This window comes from Crocodylus porosus, unplaced genomic scaffold, assembly GCF_001723895.1.
Source record: "Crocodylus porosus isolate Cpor-Errol unplaced genomic scaffold, CroPor_comp1, whole genome shotgun sequence".
NCBI classification, from domain to species: Eukaryota; Metazoa; Chordata; order Crocodylia; family Crocodylidae; genus Crocodylus; species Crocodylus porosus.
In genome coordinates this window covers 23,772,040-23,787,117 of record NW_017728949.1, presented here as the reverse complement: position 1 = coordinate 23,787,117, position 15,078 = coordinate 23,772,040, and the positions used below count along the sequence as shown (strand labels likewise).

The 15,078-nt window shown below is 42.7% G+C and overlaps 1 protein-coding gene across 3 annotated transcripts in view; it reads right to left on the bottom strand.

Moving 5' to 3' along the window:
* The window catches only part of RFTN2 (raftlin family member 2), a 63,299-nt gene that overhangs the window by 19,664 nt on the left and 28,557 nt on the right, over nt 1-15,078 (bottom strand). For all 3 annotated transcript variants that reach the window (XM_019554270.1, XM_019554268.1, XM_019554269.1), the window contains exons 7-8: nt 10,262-10,383; nt 7,485-7,588 (exon numbers count right to left, since the gene is read on the bottom strand). In XM_019554270.1, the coding sequence (XP_019409815.1) occupies nt 7,485-7,588; nt 10,262-10,383 (226 nt within the window). The remainder of the gene's footprint in view (nt 1-7,484; nt 7,589-10,261; nt 10,384-15,078) is intronic.

Below are 15,078 nucleotides of genomic sequence, written 5' to 3'. Positions count from 1 at the left end.
TTCCCCCCTCCCGCACAGCCCCCGCTGCCGTTACCTCCAAGGAGCAAAGGGGTGGGGGGTGCGAGGCCAGCTCCGGTGGCCTTGCTCCCACCTCCATTCCATAGATTTCATCGATATTAGGGGCTGGAAGGGACCTCATCAGATCGAGTTCAGCCCTGCCGTCATAGGCAGGAAGTCAGCTGGGAATCAAGTGACCCCAGCAAGAAATACATCCACGTGTTTTTTTAAAGAGTCCCGAGTAGGTGCTTGCATTACCTCTGGAGGGAGGCTGGCTGTTCCATACCCTGGACACTTGCACCATAAAGAACTTTTTTCTTCTGTCTATTCTAAATTGGCCTTCCTGGAGTTTATGGTCATTAGACCTTGTTATTCCTTGGGGAGCTCTGGTGAACAGCTGTTCTCCCAGGTCCTGATGCATCCCTGTTATATAATTGTAGGCTGTCACCAAGTCCCTCTTGAGCCTTCTCTTCTTCAGATTGAAGAGTCCCAAGTCCCTCAGCCTCTCCTTGTATGGCCTTCTCTCCAGGCCTTGGATCATATGAATGGCTCTCTCAAGCTTCTCCACATCCTTCCTGAAGTGGGAGGCCCAATACTGGATGTAGTACTCCAGCTGCAGCCTTGCTAGGGCCAAGTAAAGTGGGAGGATGACTTCCATGGTTTTGCTTGAGACGCACTGGTGGATGCACACCAGTTTGCCACAGCATCGCGTTGGTGGCTCATATTCACCTTGTGGTCGATCAAGACCCCCAAGTCCCTTTAGGTCGTGGTGGTAGCAAGCGCAGCACTGCCAAGCCTGTAAGTATGCTGAGAGTTCTTCCTACTGAGGTGCTGCACCTTACATTTCTCTACATTGAAGCCCATCAAGTTTTGGTTTGCCCACCTTAAGAGCATGTCCAAATTGGCCTGTATCTCCAGCTTGTCCTGCAGTATGACCACCCTATCCCATAGCTGATATAACCCGCAAACTTGGCCAGTTAGCACCTGACTCCTGAATCCAGATTGTTAATGAAAATGTTAGAGAGTACTGGACCAAGTACTGAGCCCTGAGGGACTCCACTGGTCACCCTACACCATGTTGACTCGCTCCCGTCAACTAGTACTCTTTGGGTCCAACCCTATAGCCAGTTCCCTAGCCATCAGACTGTATGATGATCAAGGCCACAGTTCCCCAGCTTAACCATGAGGACATCATGGGGAAGTAAGTCAAAGCCTTTCTTGAAATCCAGATATGACATCCATGTCATCTCCCTTGTCCAGGGCACATGTGCCCTGGTCATAGAAGGAGATAAGGCTGGTCAGGCAAGACCTGCCAGTCACAAAGCCATGTTGGCTGACATTCAGATGCTTGCCTTCTGGCACCACCTGCAGGGAGCAGGGCAGTGGGGGAGGGGGGAAAGGCCAGCACTGCTGGCCTTTCCCCCCTCCCCCGCTCCATCCCCCATGTTCCCACCATTATGGCGGCAGGCTGCCACCTGTCCAAGTGCTTCTTCATGCTCTGATTGGCTGTTTGTTAGCCAGTCAGAACACAAATAAAGCATTATGGACAGGCAGACAGACTTAGGCTTTTATAATATTAGGATGCTGAGGGAGAACTATAATTCTAGAGGCTGAGAACTTTCTAGAGGACACCTGTACCTATGATAACACTAGATATTAAGAGAAAAATTTTGCCAAAAATTTTAACCAGAAAGAAGAGAGAGACTAAATCTCATCTTTATACTTTCATCTCTATATTTTATCCCAGACTTTCTGTCTGGAAAATGCCTTCTTGTATTTCAGGGTTTTTGTAATAGTATTTTTTTTTTTTTTAATAAAGAGGTCACAAACTGTTAATGCCTTTTATGTCATACTGAAAAGTATCACAAATCTCAACTATATTTTTTCTCGCCTTTAGCAAATCTCAACAGACCATTTAAACCAGGGGGCGGGCAATTATTTTGGGCAGAGGCGCTGCTTACTGAGTTTTGGCAAGCCATTGAGGGCCACATGACAGGCAGCCCAGGGCAGATTAATATTAATTTTCTAATTTTTTTAGGGGCCCCACAGGCTGGATAGAATGGCTTGGCAGGCCAGATACAGCCCACAGGCCACATTTTGCCCACCCCTGATTTAAACTCTTGCTAATAGGACAAACTGCCCAGTTCAGTATCCATCTGGAATATTATAAAAAGTCTCACCATGTATTCGTTTTCTCATGCTTCTCTCAGTTACATCCCATGAAACAACAGGACTGATTTTAGCCAGTAGTAACAGGAACGTAAGTAACTAGTTCTGTGTGGTAAGCCCTACACAGAACTATCATAGTTTTTCAAATACCACTGCACAAATGCATAGTTCATTTTCAGCAGTGGTGTCCATGCTCTTTTGTATTTTGTAATAGCAAGGACCACTATTTTTAAGGAAATGTTTCCTGCCTGCTGTGTAACTTACCCCATGAAATGGGGAGTTAGAGGAAACAGCAGGCTCATTAGACTGCCGTTCATTGCCTATACCTGATTTAAACAGTAATCCATAAACTACTACTATTCTGCCCTTACAGATTTTATCTAGTAAAGCAAAAAGAGCCACTGTAAAATAGAAAAGCTGTAAACATTTCCATCATTTTGTTGTACAATTTAGTGTGTCTGACATGCTGACTCTGATCAGAATCACATGAAACAGCAAAGAGTAAACATTTAACATGTGACAGATTACATTTAACATGCAAGCAATCATGATCCCATTCACCTGGGAGAGGATCAGGCCTTTAATGTCAGGTTTGAAAAGTCATACCTCTACAAAGACATGCAACAGTATGCTGATGGTTGAGATAGGATGCTAGAGGATCCAGGATAATGGAGAGAAAAAATATTGTGTGATTAATTTGAAGTGGAGTAAAAGAAGAAAATAGAAAACATGTAATAAGAGGATTACAATTAATAATAGGGAACAAATTTTGCTATTAACATTTAAAATTTCATTAGGAATTATTTTACACATGGCAACTTTGTTTATGGGTATTGCAATGCATTTGACAGAACTTCTAGTACTCTATTAAACACTTCTCAGATTAGATTGTTGTTAGTTTGAAGAAGATAAAAATGCTAACTGTGAAGGCTTTTCACAAAGTGGTCTATTGGATGCAGTTTCTGAAACTTGTTAATATTCCATCAGGGTTCTGGGGTCAGAGTGCAAAGTCTGGGAGGAGAACAGCTGTTAGCCTGCATAAAATGCTTTTCTGTATTCAGACTTTTAACTTGCATTCTTAGGATAATCTACTAACACAAATGATGGCATAATTCTACAACTGGTAGACTACGCAGGAATTTCCTCTATTCCGCCCCCCCAATGCTGATTTCAAAGCCTGGAAACAGGAGTAGGCAAAAATATTTTACTACTCAGACCCGTAATACAATACATTCTTCTTTTCAGAATGTCATTGATTCTGAAACACAGAATGTTTTAAAAACAAATCTGATAATCACTTCATCCTAATTAGATTCTGCTTACATAAAAAAAGATATTTTATCAATGGATATGTTATACCTGCTTCCCATCCTTAACCATTACAATGCAACAGTTATTAGAGGCAAGGATTTCTTTGAGTGATATCCCAATGTGGCAGTTGGTCTAATAAAAGATACCACCTAAAGAAACCCTTGCCTCTTGCATCATTCCTGGACCATCATAGCTACATCACTCTAAACACACTAAGGGTGCATATACACGTACGGTTTAATGAGCATTGGCCTATTAGGCCTGCGTGGAGTAGCTAGCATTTGCTTCAGAATTGGCCAATTTGGGGGGTGGTGACTTGATTCGGCAATTTGAATCACTGTAACCGAATTGATTCGGCCGAATCTGATTTGGAGATTCAGATGCTGCCAAATCAGCTGAATCTCTGAATCAAACAGGCCCCATCCCCCACTTGGTCTCCCAGTTCCACCAATGGCTGCCCCATCCGGTTCCAGCATCCTGGGTCTTTTAAAAAAAAAGCCCTGCAATCACCAGCTGCTGCCAGGTGGGGGGCAATACCCAGTACCCCATGCTGTGTGGGGGGGGAATCTGCCTCGAGCCCCCATCCCCCACCTGCTCTTCCAGCCACCCCTATGGCTGCCCTGCCCAGTCCCAGCTCTTGGTTCTTTAAAAAAAAAAAAAGCCCCACAATCACTGGCTGCTGCCAGGTGGTGGTGGGTGATCCCTGCTGCCCCCCACTACCCCATGCTGTGGGGGGGGGCTCTGCCATGAGCCCTCAGAAGCTCTGATGGCCACTGCAGCAGCCAGTGAGTGCGGGACTTTTTTTTAAAGAGCCAGGAGCTGGGGCCAGGTGGGACAGCCATTGAGCCCCCTACACAGTGCAGGGCAGTGGGGATTGCCCCTGCACCTGGCAGCATCTGGTGAGTGTGGGGCTCTTTTTTTTTTTTTTTTTTATTTTAAAGGAGCTGGGGCTGGGCATGGCAGCCATTGGTGTGGCTGGGAGAGTGGGCAGGGGTTGGGGGGCGCTCAGGGGAACTAGGGGAGAAGGCAGGGGATGGGGCCTGGTGGGGGTCCCCCCATGGTCCCCTTCCCCCACCTCCACCCCCTTCCTCCCTCCAAGTTACCAGCACAGAGTCTGGGTCCAGCTCCATGCAGCAGCCAGCAGGGACTGCCTGAATCTCTGAATCTTTTCTGTATCAATTCAGAGAGCTTTGAATCAATCTGGGCCTTTTTATTGGTCTCTCAATTCGATTTGGAGATTTGGCTACTGAATTGGGGTGAATCTCCTCTGAGTGAAATCAGCACTTGAAGCTTTGCACAGCCCTAATTTTCATGCACATTAAAATGTCACGAAAAACCATGCTCTTTAGCCAATGCATGTTAAAATAGGTGCATGGGGCATTTATACACATACATTTTTGTGCAGGGACGTGTCAGAGATCTGAGCTGATGCGCACTGTGCTGCAGTGCATGCAGTTGTATAAGTGGCGAAATGCACGTTAGTGCACAGGAAATGGTGGCAGTGAGCTTTTGAACTAAAGTACCTCCAATGTGTTTTAGTTCAAAAGTGCACCATTGACATTTTCTCAGCACTGACGCGCATTTGCCACTTATACAATTGCATGAGCTGCAGTGCCGGGCGCTTTTCAAAGCACCCGCTGCTGCAGCGCGTGCAGGTGTACAAATGCCCATGCACATTTTTTAATGTGCATTACCCTAAAGCTCATTAATGAATATGTAGATGCACCCATAATGCCCAACAATTTAGGGCAGGAGACAATTACATTATTTAGGGGAAGATTTTTTTTTATACAGGGAACATGCAGCTATCTAGGTTCAGATGTGTCCAATATGCAATTTTCTCCTTTTCTGTAACCACAACTAGTAATGGGAGTTTAATTTTATGTCTTATTTAAAAGATATTAAACCTTCAAGGGGTGTGCCCACTTATATAGTAGGCTAGGATACCAGGTTGTTAGTAGTTTAGAGGAAAGGGTACTATCAATAGCACTTCCTGCAGCATGTGGCCTTTCCTACATTGTAGTTTAGCTTTCCTTTTTTCATTTTCCTCCTTCAGTAGCCCTTATTTCCTGACTGGTGAACCATTATGCAGAAGTCAGATCCTGTTTGCCTGTTACCGGTGGTGGCTAAAATCAACAAAGAAGGAGCAAGTGCTTGAAATACTCTGACATCTGCTCAGTGCCTTACAGGTTACTGGAACAGTGCTACAGTTCCAGGATTTAACCTACCCTTTTCAATCTTTCAGAAAAGTTCCTCAACCAGGTTTAATTAATATTTTATAAATAGGGGAAGAATATAGCACTGTGGGATGGGACATTTTTACATGTACAAGTGCTGGACTGCCAGGTGTTTTGAAAAGTGCCTGGCACTGCAATACTTGCAGTTGTATAAGCAGCAAAATGCGTGTCAGCTTGGAGAAAATGGCAGCAGCGCGTTTTTAAACTAAAACACTGCAGATGTACTTTAGTTCAAAAGCACACCACTGCTATTTTCTTCATGCTGATGCACATTCCGCCACTTATACGAGGCACACCATGGTGGACATCAGCTTCCGTGCAGAGCAGACTCAATTAATCAAGTCTGTTCCAAAGCAGCAGATCTCTGGCGTATCCAAGAACTAAAAGGTATGTGTATAAATACCCTAGAGGCCCTATGAGTCCTCTGTTCCTGTGCATATAACATATAACAAAAAGTGAAGTGGAATGTTTCCAAGGGCATGTATGTTTGTAGAGCTGGCCCTCTGAAATGCTTCAAAGGTGTTTGCAACATTGCAAGACTTACTTCTGGCTGAAACCTATGAATCGTACGTCTCCACAACAGAAAAGATTACAATTGATAATAGATAATTTATAAAAATGAAAACTTAATATTTATGAAAAGTGAAAGGGAGAGAGTAAAACTTGTTGGGATTTCTTAAACAACAGAAAATGTCATATTTTGTTTTCACAACTTTCTTCTTTTTCTGTATAATATTAATTATACTATTTTACCCAAAATTTAGATGTTCACTATGCAGACTAGCAATGCACGCTTTCGGTTGGAAGGTGGTTGATTAAAGAATGATAAACACACTGATAAGTAAAACCTCCATTGCTCAGGTTGGTTCTATGTGCACTCCACCCAAGGTAATCTCATGTTGGCTTGTTTAATGCAATTAGATCCTGACCAAAGCCTAGCAAAATCAACGAGCATTTTTAAATCAACTTAAATGGCCTCTGGATCAGGACCCAAGCATAGCTTCAGCTATTGGACCTTTTTCTTGAGACAGAGGTTAAAGGCAAACAAATGAATCAAAGACTTTAGTGTCTGTATTAAAAGAAAACTAGCTCAAGGTAGAAATTAGACATAGTTAAATTTACTAAATTACCTGGATTTGTTCTGACTTTTTTTTTAGTATGTTTGAAGTCTGAACGTGCTGTAGTATTTCTTCAGAACATATTGCTGGATTACAACTATACACTGCTGACAACAGACATCTCCCCTATATGGAACTGTTTTAAAATGTTCTACTAAATAAAAGTTTTGTTCATTTAAAAAGATAATAAAAGTGCTAATTAATGGATGGTTGAAAATGATATCTTTGCTGAGATATGCATAGGAACACTCAGACAATTAGTTTAACTTTTTTATAATGCATTAAAATAATCTAAATGTATTCAACACAACTCTATATAGGAAAAACTGTAAATGTCAGTAAATGTCATACCTACTCATTAGTTCTGTTTAAATTCTGTAAATGTCAGAATTACCCTGATGGTCTGTAATCAAAACTTACTGGGAGGAGAAATGAAAAAGTTGTGCAAGGGGGAGTCCAAGGTTGCAGTTTCTGTTGTTATAGTTTGTATATTACTAACTGTAATTTTTGTAGAGGTACACAAGATGAAAATCTGTTCTTGCAGTAGTAAAGTGGATCCTAGTTTTATCATTTGTTCTTCCTGTAGGCAAGGCATCTGGCAACTTTGGGAACTGTGCACTAGTAGTTTCTGGATTACCTCCTTTCCAATTACCTGTCATGTCGGATGATGGGTGTAGGCAGCACACATGTAAGAAGCCATCCAAACTCCGCCAGTGTGTGTAGCAAAGGTCCATAATCTGTTTTGATTTCATATCCCTATATTATAAGTACAAAAAAAGTATTAAGAGCACTTTTACTAGGGTAAGAGAGGCAACAGCAATTGTTTTAAGACCTGAAGCTAAGAACTGTTGAAAGGACAGAGTGAGAGAATTTTCCACCAGTGATTCTCTAATGGAAGAAAGCAACACTGACAAGTTCCCTGCAGGACAAAGCACAGTCAAGAAGCACAAGTCTAGAGGCTAAATTGATTCAATCTTTGCAGGTTAGTCTAAGCTACATAGATTGAACTGATAAGTAAGTGAACAGATATTCACTTTTGATTTGAGAAATGCCACCACATGGCTGCAGTAGGCCAGGCCAGGGACACTAGAGCATGTCTCCCCGCTCATCTGGAGCAGACAGCTTGGGGCAAGGCTGGCCTACTCACACTTCGAGGTGGGGGTTTGCAGGGGAGGTGCAAAGTATCTTGGGAGAATCATAGAAAATTAGCGTTGGAAGGGACCTCAGGAGGTCATTTAGTCAAACCCTCTGCTCAAAGTAGGACCATCCCCAAACTAGATCATCCCAGCCACGGCTTTGTCTAGCTGGGTCTTAAAAACTTCCAAGGATGGAGAATTCACAACCTCTCTGGGTAACCTGTTCCAGCATTTCACTACCCTCCTACTGATAAAATTCTTCCTAATATCTAACCTAAACTTTTCTCAATGCAACTTGAAACCGTTGCTCCTTGTTCTGTCATCTGCTACCACTGAATACTGGGGGACTGAGTTCACTTGAATCTGGAGTGGATCTGAGACAGCAGTTCAATAAACCAATTTAACCTAAATCAGTTAAATCTGATATTAAATGCATCCAGCTTTATCATACACCAGTTTCATCCATTTTGATAGCAGTTTACGTGAACTGAAATTCTTGTGTTATAGATCTGAATCAATTTCTGATCACTTTTAATGATGTATGTGTAATTTCTGTCCCTAGCCCTGGAGGGCGGCAGGAGAGGCACGGCCAGACTGCAGTGGGAAAACAAAGAGATTTAGCTCTTTGGTTCTACATCTGTCTGCCACTCAGGTGCCTCTTTTCAGCCAGGACTGGGTGTGAGATCAAGTGTCCAAGGCCTCTGGCTCTCTGCAGGCAAATAGCTATTAAGTCAGAAACATTTTTTTTTGTGAGGTTTTTACTTTTTGTCCTTAGCTGAGTGAACGTTGTTTTTCAAAACTTTGACATTTTCTGCAGAATTCAATTACCCTGGAGTAATGACTAATTACTGCTTTTTTTTATACACTTTAGTATGAGAGCAACAGAGCTACACTTGCTTAAAACTATGACTGAATTGGTCCCAAATCTGTAAATCTGCATATCTGCTTGTCCTGGGACCCGAGGAAGCCGGGAAGACTTACTGGGAGAGCAGGACGCCGCAACAGAGAGAGCCCGCGCGGCTCGTTAGCCATGTCTATGTACAGCTGTGGCTGGCAGCTGACAGTGACGTCAGCCGCTGGCCGGGAGATTTAAAAATGGCGGCCGCTGCTCCGGAGGCAGCGGATGGAGAGGGGAACAAACGGCTGGCAAAGCTGCCCCTGCCGTTAGCCCAAGGGTTCAAGAGTCCGGGAGCCTGGAGAAGAGGCGGAACGGTTGGTTCACCAGCGGATGAAGCCTGCGGTGGCAGATCGGGTGAGCAACGAAGGATCCAGACCACCCAGGAAGATCCCGAGACGCTTGTAGTAAGTGCCGTGGCAGTGGGTGCGGGAAGCACCGAAGAGGGGCGTGAGGCTGAAGGCTCACTTGGCGGGAGAGAAAGATCGGGGCGGGATCGCTGCCTGGAATAGAAGGCATTGATTGAAGAATATGGGGACAGCGCTATATATCCATCCAGGAGACGTCACTCCTGGGCTAGACCTTAGGGGCGTTGGTGGCAGGTCAGGGAGGTAGACCTTATAGAAGGATCACTTTGAGGAAGTACGCAGCTGATGATGTAGGGTGACGGATCGGTGGTGGGAATTATCCTTTGTAATAGGGCTGGAACATCTATATTGGCGGGGAAGGAGTCGGCTGGCACATCACGGAGCAGGTGCAGGGAAGTGGAGACCGCAGGTGGCGTGAGGCCGGGGTGTAGGGGTGGCAGGAGCCCCGTATGTAACCGATGAGGCCAACCCGGGACACCAAGGGACCCGTGGACTAGCCCCGCCCCACTGGGATAACAGCAAAGTCGTGGCAGGCGAGAAGCGGGGTTGGTCGAAGCGGGTATACAACCAAACGTAGTAACACCAACGTTCGGTGAAGAGGGCGGTCGCCAGGACAGAGCCAGACTACTCATAGAGAGCTACGAAGGCCCGTCGGGGACGCTGCTTATATGCATAAAGGAAAGATTTCAAGTAATATTTCCTCAAAGACATGTATGTGCCTCTTTTCAGATCAATAATTTGATAAACTTCTTTAAAAAAATAAAAAATTGGTAACAACATGGTGTTTGGCTTAAGTAATATAAAACAAATATAATTTTTTTAGCAAGTGTAAAACATTATTTTTCACATAGTTTTGTAGGTATTTGATTATAAACACAGAAATTGATTATTCAGTTTATACTTTCAGTGATAGTTCTGTTTATGAAAGAGGATTACAATTCTCTATCCTAAACTTGTATCTAATTTCAATAAGAACAGACTAAGGAAAAAACAACACAAAAAGTAAACTGCTCTGGAAACAGTGAATTACCTCAATGACTGTCCATTGTTCTACAACTATTGCATCGTTTCCTTTCCTGTTAGAACCTGGAACTCCTGAGCCTTCTTCTTCATATAAAAAAAAACCTTCTATAGATTTAGGCAAGTGATCTCCTGTAGAAACAAGGACACATTTAGATGGACTGTATTTAGGCCACATACTGAAAGATGCTGCAATGGTTTAACTTTACAGACTGTGAATAATCCTTGGAAGTCAAGTTATCCAAGACATCAAATTACTTCAGTTTAATGTCTTTGTTTCTGGTTGTCTCAATCACAGTGCTGAGACTACTATGTCAAATTATTAAACAAAAACATATTTTCTGTGTTTTTCAGTGAGCGAGCTATTAACAAAAGGCAGGTTTCAATATTAGTAAAAGTATTAGCAAGCAAACGACATACTTAAATATTAACTTCTATTTCTTATACATGAGAAAATTATTTACTGTTTATGTAACACATAAATACAGAAACTCTATACTCAACCTTTAAATTATATAGGTATAACCACAAACAGTTATTGGAAAGGGGAGAGGATTAAAGGAAAAATTGAGCATAAATTGCAATGTCTATCCACAGTTAACCTAAACCCCCCCCCAAATACCTATATGGCCACAGGAAGAACCTGAAACAGAAATAATTGTAGAAGGATGCCTGATGGGAAGGAAGTTTCAGAGAGCACCTCCCTGACTTACTTCTTGACACTATCCAGCTGGCCAAAACTAAAGCTGTGCACCATATCATGGTTCATTCTCTGTCTTTGATAGCATAGTGCAATTCCTAAGAGTCATCTGCAAGCTGTTTGTGCAGTTGTTCCTTAGTAGCTGAGAATCTTAAAAACTAAAAAAAAACAACAACTAAATTTAAACAGAAAGTAGAAATACTATAAGAATATCAGTTTTTAATCCTCTCCAGCATGCCATGAATATGAGAAGAAGACTGGTTCTGTAACATAACTTACAGCTATGCAGAACTACTATTTATTTTTCTGTAAAGTAAGTAAATGAATAAATAAATAAAAAGTTCTATAATTAGCCTAACTCAGAATTTTACCAGATGGAAATACATTTTCTAAATAAGTTATGGATTCCAACTTCTCAAACATCTGTTTTCTAATGCCAAGTATTGAGACATAACATTTACTTCTTTTGAGTCCATATTTATAAAAAATAATATTTGTTTCTGGACATATGGATATTTAAAACCAATAATTTACATGCACATATGCCTATCATGCAGATATAGAAAAAGAAGACATAATATTTTATTTTTACACATGCATTGAGATAATATGGTTAAGTCTGCAAATACAAAATGAGTGCATAATCATACACATTTTTATTATTGTTTGTAACAGCTCAGTTCTGTAATTCAATTAACTACAAAACTTATTTTAAGATATCAGGAAGACACTTGAAATAATCTCTTAAAGGTTAAAATATTTCCTACTTTATTGTTATTATAAGCGGGTGAAATAGGACTCTGTTGAAATATGTAGAAAATAAAATCACCATTTTTTAAGTCACCCCTCCATCAAACTTGCTTGAATACTCTTAACACCAGCACTGCCTTTTTGGACACCGTGATCAATATCCAAGATGGTAAAATTCAAACCACCATATATAAGAAACCCACGAACCAACATACATATCTACACAGAACCAGCAGTCTCCCTAAACACAACAAGGAATCTGTAATATATAGCCAAGCTCTCCAATACCACCGAATTTGCAGTGAGGAGAACACCTGTGACTGCCACCTCACAAATTTCAAAAAGGCCTTCACATTTTTGAAAGAGCCACCCGGATACCACGTGAAGATTTGCTGTAGTACAAAAAGAAAATTCCCTACAAACTGCATACCATTAGTTATGACATATCACCCTTGCCTGGAACCTACACAGAAAATCCTCAAACAATTGCAACACATACTAGAAGACCCCTCTCTTAAAAGAGACCTTTTCAGAACCATCCATCCTAGCCTTTAAACAAGCACTGAACCTTGCTAACCTCATCACTAGAGACAAACTCCCTATGACCAAAACCACATCAAATGGATCCAGACAATGCCAGGACAAGAAATGCAAAACCTGCCAACACATATCCACCGCCCCCCACAATAACTTCACCCCACAACAGCACCATCAGCATTCCTGGATCTTAGAGCTGCACCTCCAGAAATGTTATACATGTCATCCAGTGCACCAAATGCCCTGATGGAAAACATGTTGGAGAAACCAAACAACTGGACACCAGAATGAATGTACAACAAAAATCTAACAAAAACAAGAATACTCAACTACTTGTGGGGTCACACTTCTCACAGGGCCATCATTTCCTCTCCAATCTCTCAGTTCTAATCCTCAAAGAGAATTTACAAAATACCTTCCACAGACAAGCCTACGAACTTCATTTCATAAATATACTGGATACAAAAAAATCACAGACTTAATACAGACATTGGTTTTATGACACATGATACAACCTGCCTGACATCTGATTCTACAGGTACCTGCCTGACCTATCCTCTTACATCCTTCTTTCACCACACCTTTTCTCCCCTCCCCTTCCCTACTTTTCTGCCCTTTGTCTCCCTGATTTCCTACTATTTCCTTCTTCATTGAGAGCCTCTTTCTTACTGTAGCAGGACACCAGGATGCCTGCTACTAGATAATGGTGTAGCAGGGCACTAAGGAGCCTGCTACTGATAGTGGTGATATAGGCCTAGCTGCCACTCGATAGGGCAGCACAGCTGTGAGTTGCCAAAGCAACTAATTGGGTCAGCTGACCGCCAGGGGGCAGGGCCTGGCCTTTATAAACAGAGGAGGCTAAGGCCAGAGCCAGCCCCCTTCTGGCAGCCTAAGGAGTAAGAGCTCTGCTAGAGCGAGCAGGGCGGTGTTGTGCAGCAGCATGCGGATACAGGGTGGAGAGGACCCTGACAGGGATGAAAGAAGGATAGCCAGGTTGGCCTAAGATTTGTGTTACAGTCTAGGGGCCTTGTGTTTCTGTTTGGTTTGGCTGTTGTGATTATTACACCGGAGGACCGGGCGAGGCTGTAGGAGTGGAGGAGGCCTCAAGGGAGCTCTCCGGTAGAGGGGGAGTTCCTGGCACCACGGAGGGTGCCACATTGTGGGGGTGTCCCAACCCCAGCCCAGCGGGGGCAGCTTCGGGAAGAGCTTGGTGGAGGCAGAAGCCCAGTGGGGCATAGGCCCAGGAAGGTGGGTCTGAGCTAGTGGGGTATCCCGACCCCTGCCCAGCGGGGACGATATTGGGACGAGCCCTAATTGGGAACCCAATTGGGAAGAGCCCCATTGGGGCATAGGCCCAAGAAGACGGGTCTGGGGGCCAGGAGAGGCTAAGGCCGCCTGAGCCCCAACCTTGGGAAGCCTGAGTCGGGCATAGAAGGCCCCAGTGTGGGCAGGCGTGTGAAAGGCGCGAACTTGTTTATGATTTCTATCACTAGTACCCAAAACCAATTTTAGATCTAGGCTATTTTCTTAAAAACATAATTTCACATTATTATCAGCTGAATACTTTGCACTTCAAGAAAGATGATACATAAAATATTTCAAAAACCTCCCCCTCAATTTGGATTTTAAAAGATGTGTGCCTACTTTGCTAGTACATTTGGTGGTGCTATCCCTTATTCTCTCACTTTTACTTTTTATTTTATTTTGCTTTTAAAACAGAAAACCCTTTTTGGTAGGAAATGTGTTTGTAGAGTATCTTAGGCAATCCTGTATTATAAATCAACAAGATTGATCAAGTCCAACCAGTTGCAGAAATAATCTTCTGCCACAGGCCCTATGTAGGTTACAAAAAATCATTTGATCTAAGAACAGTTATTTTCAGAAGCTATGAGAACAAAATTTGTCAGTATTTTGTTTATTAAAGTAACTTTACTCCTAATTTTAAAACACGAGATTGTGCAATTAACATTAATCCATAAGAAAATCCAATGCAAACCTGTTGGTTGTTGCCAATTTTGTTTTTTTATTGGCAGAAAACTTAGCTATAGAAATTTACCAGCTAAGCTGTCTTTTTATATCTAGTGAAGGGAGAAGGTAACATTTCTTTTTTTGTCTGGGCAATTTAATATCGTGATAGAACCCAGAAAATAAAGATAATATTTCATTTTCTAAGCAACTCTCATTTTTTTTGATTCCTAACACCAAAGAACCTACCATGTCAACATTTTATTTTTCTGTTTCTTAGCTTTCTTGGAGAGCAAAATTGTCAACTAATTATATTATTCTTTTAGATACGCCTCAAGAACCAATCAGTCAAGAAAGAACCCATTAGCTAATAGCAGCTGTAGCTCTTTCTCAGGTTACTGACACTTGATCGACTGGAGAAACCCTCACCCACAAGTTGGGCTGTTTCTTTAAATGTGTGCAATGTAATCCAGCATTGTCATACCCAAGATCCCAAATTGCCAGCAAGGCTAGGCAGTATCAGAGGCGCTATGGAATGCCTATAGAAGATACTCCCTCACTGTTAAATATAGAAAAGTTCTTCATAAAGAAGAAATGGTAGACACAGAGCATGGGAGACTTGCAAAACTTCTGTTGGCCAACAGCTGAAGAAATTAATTTTGGCTAAAAGATTTATTCCTTAATGAACTGGGGTCTCTGGTGCGCCAGCTGGAGGAGCTCCAGGCCACAGTTCAGAGACTGCGTGCCATCAGGGACTGCGAGCAGGAGATAGACTCCTACTGCCAGGCCCTTCTCCCCCGGGAGCCGCAGAGGAGAGCACCGTCTCCCTCCACGACTAAGGAGGACTCTGGGACCTCCCGCTCTGCCCAGTCAGG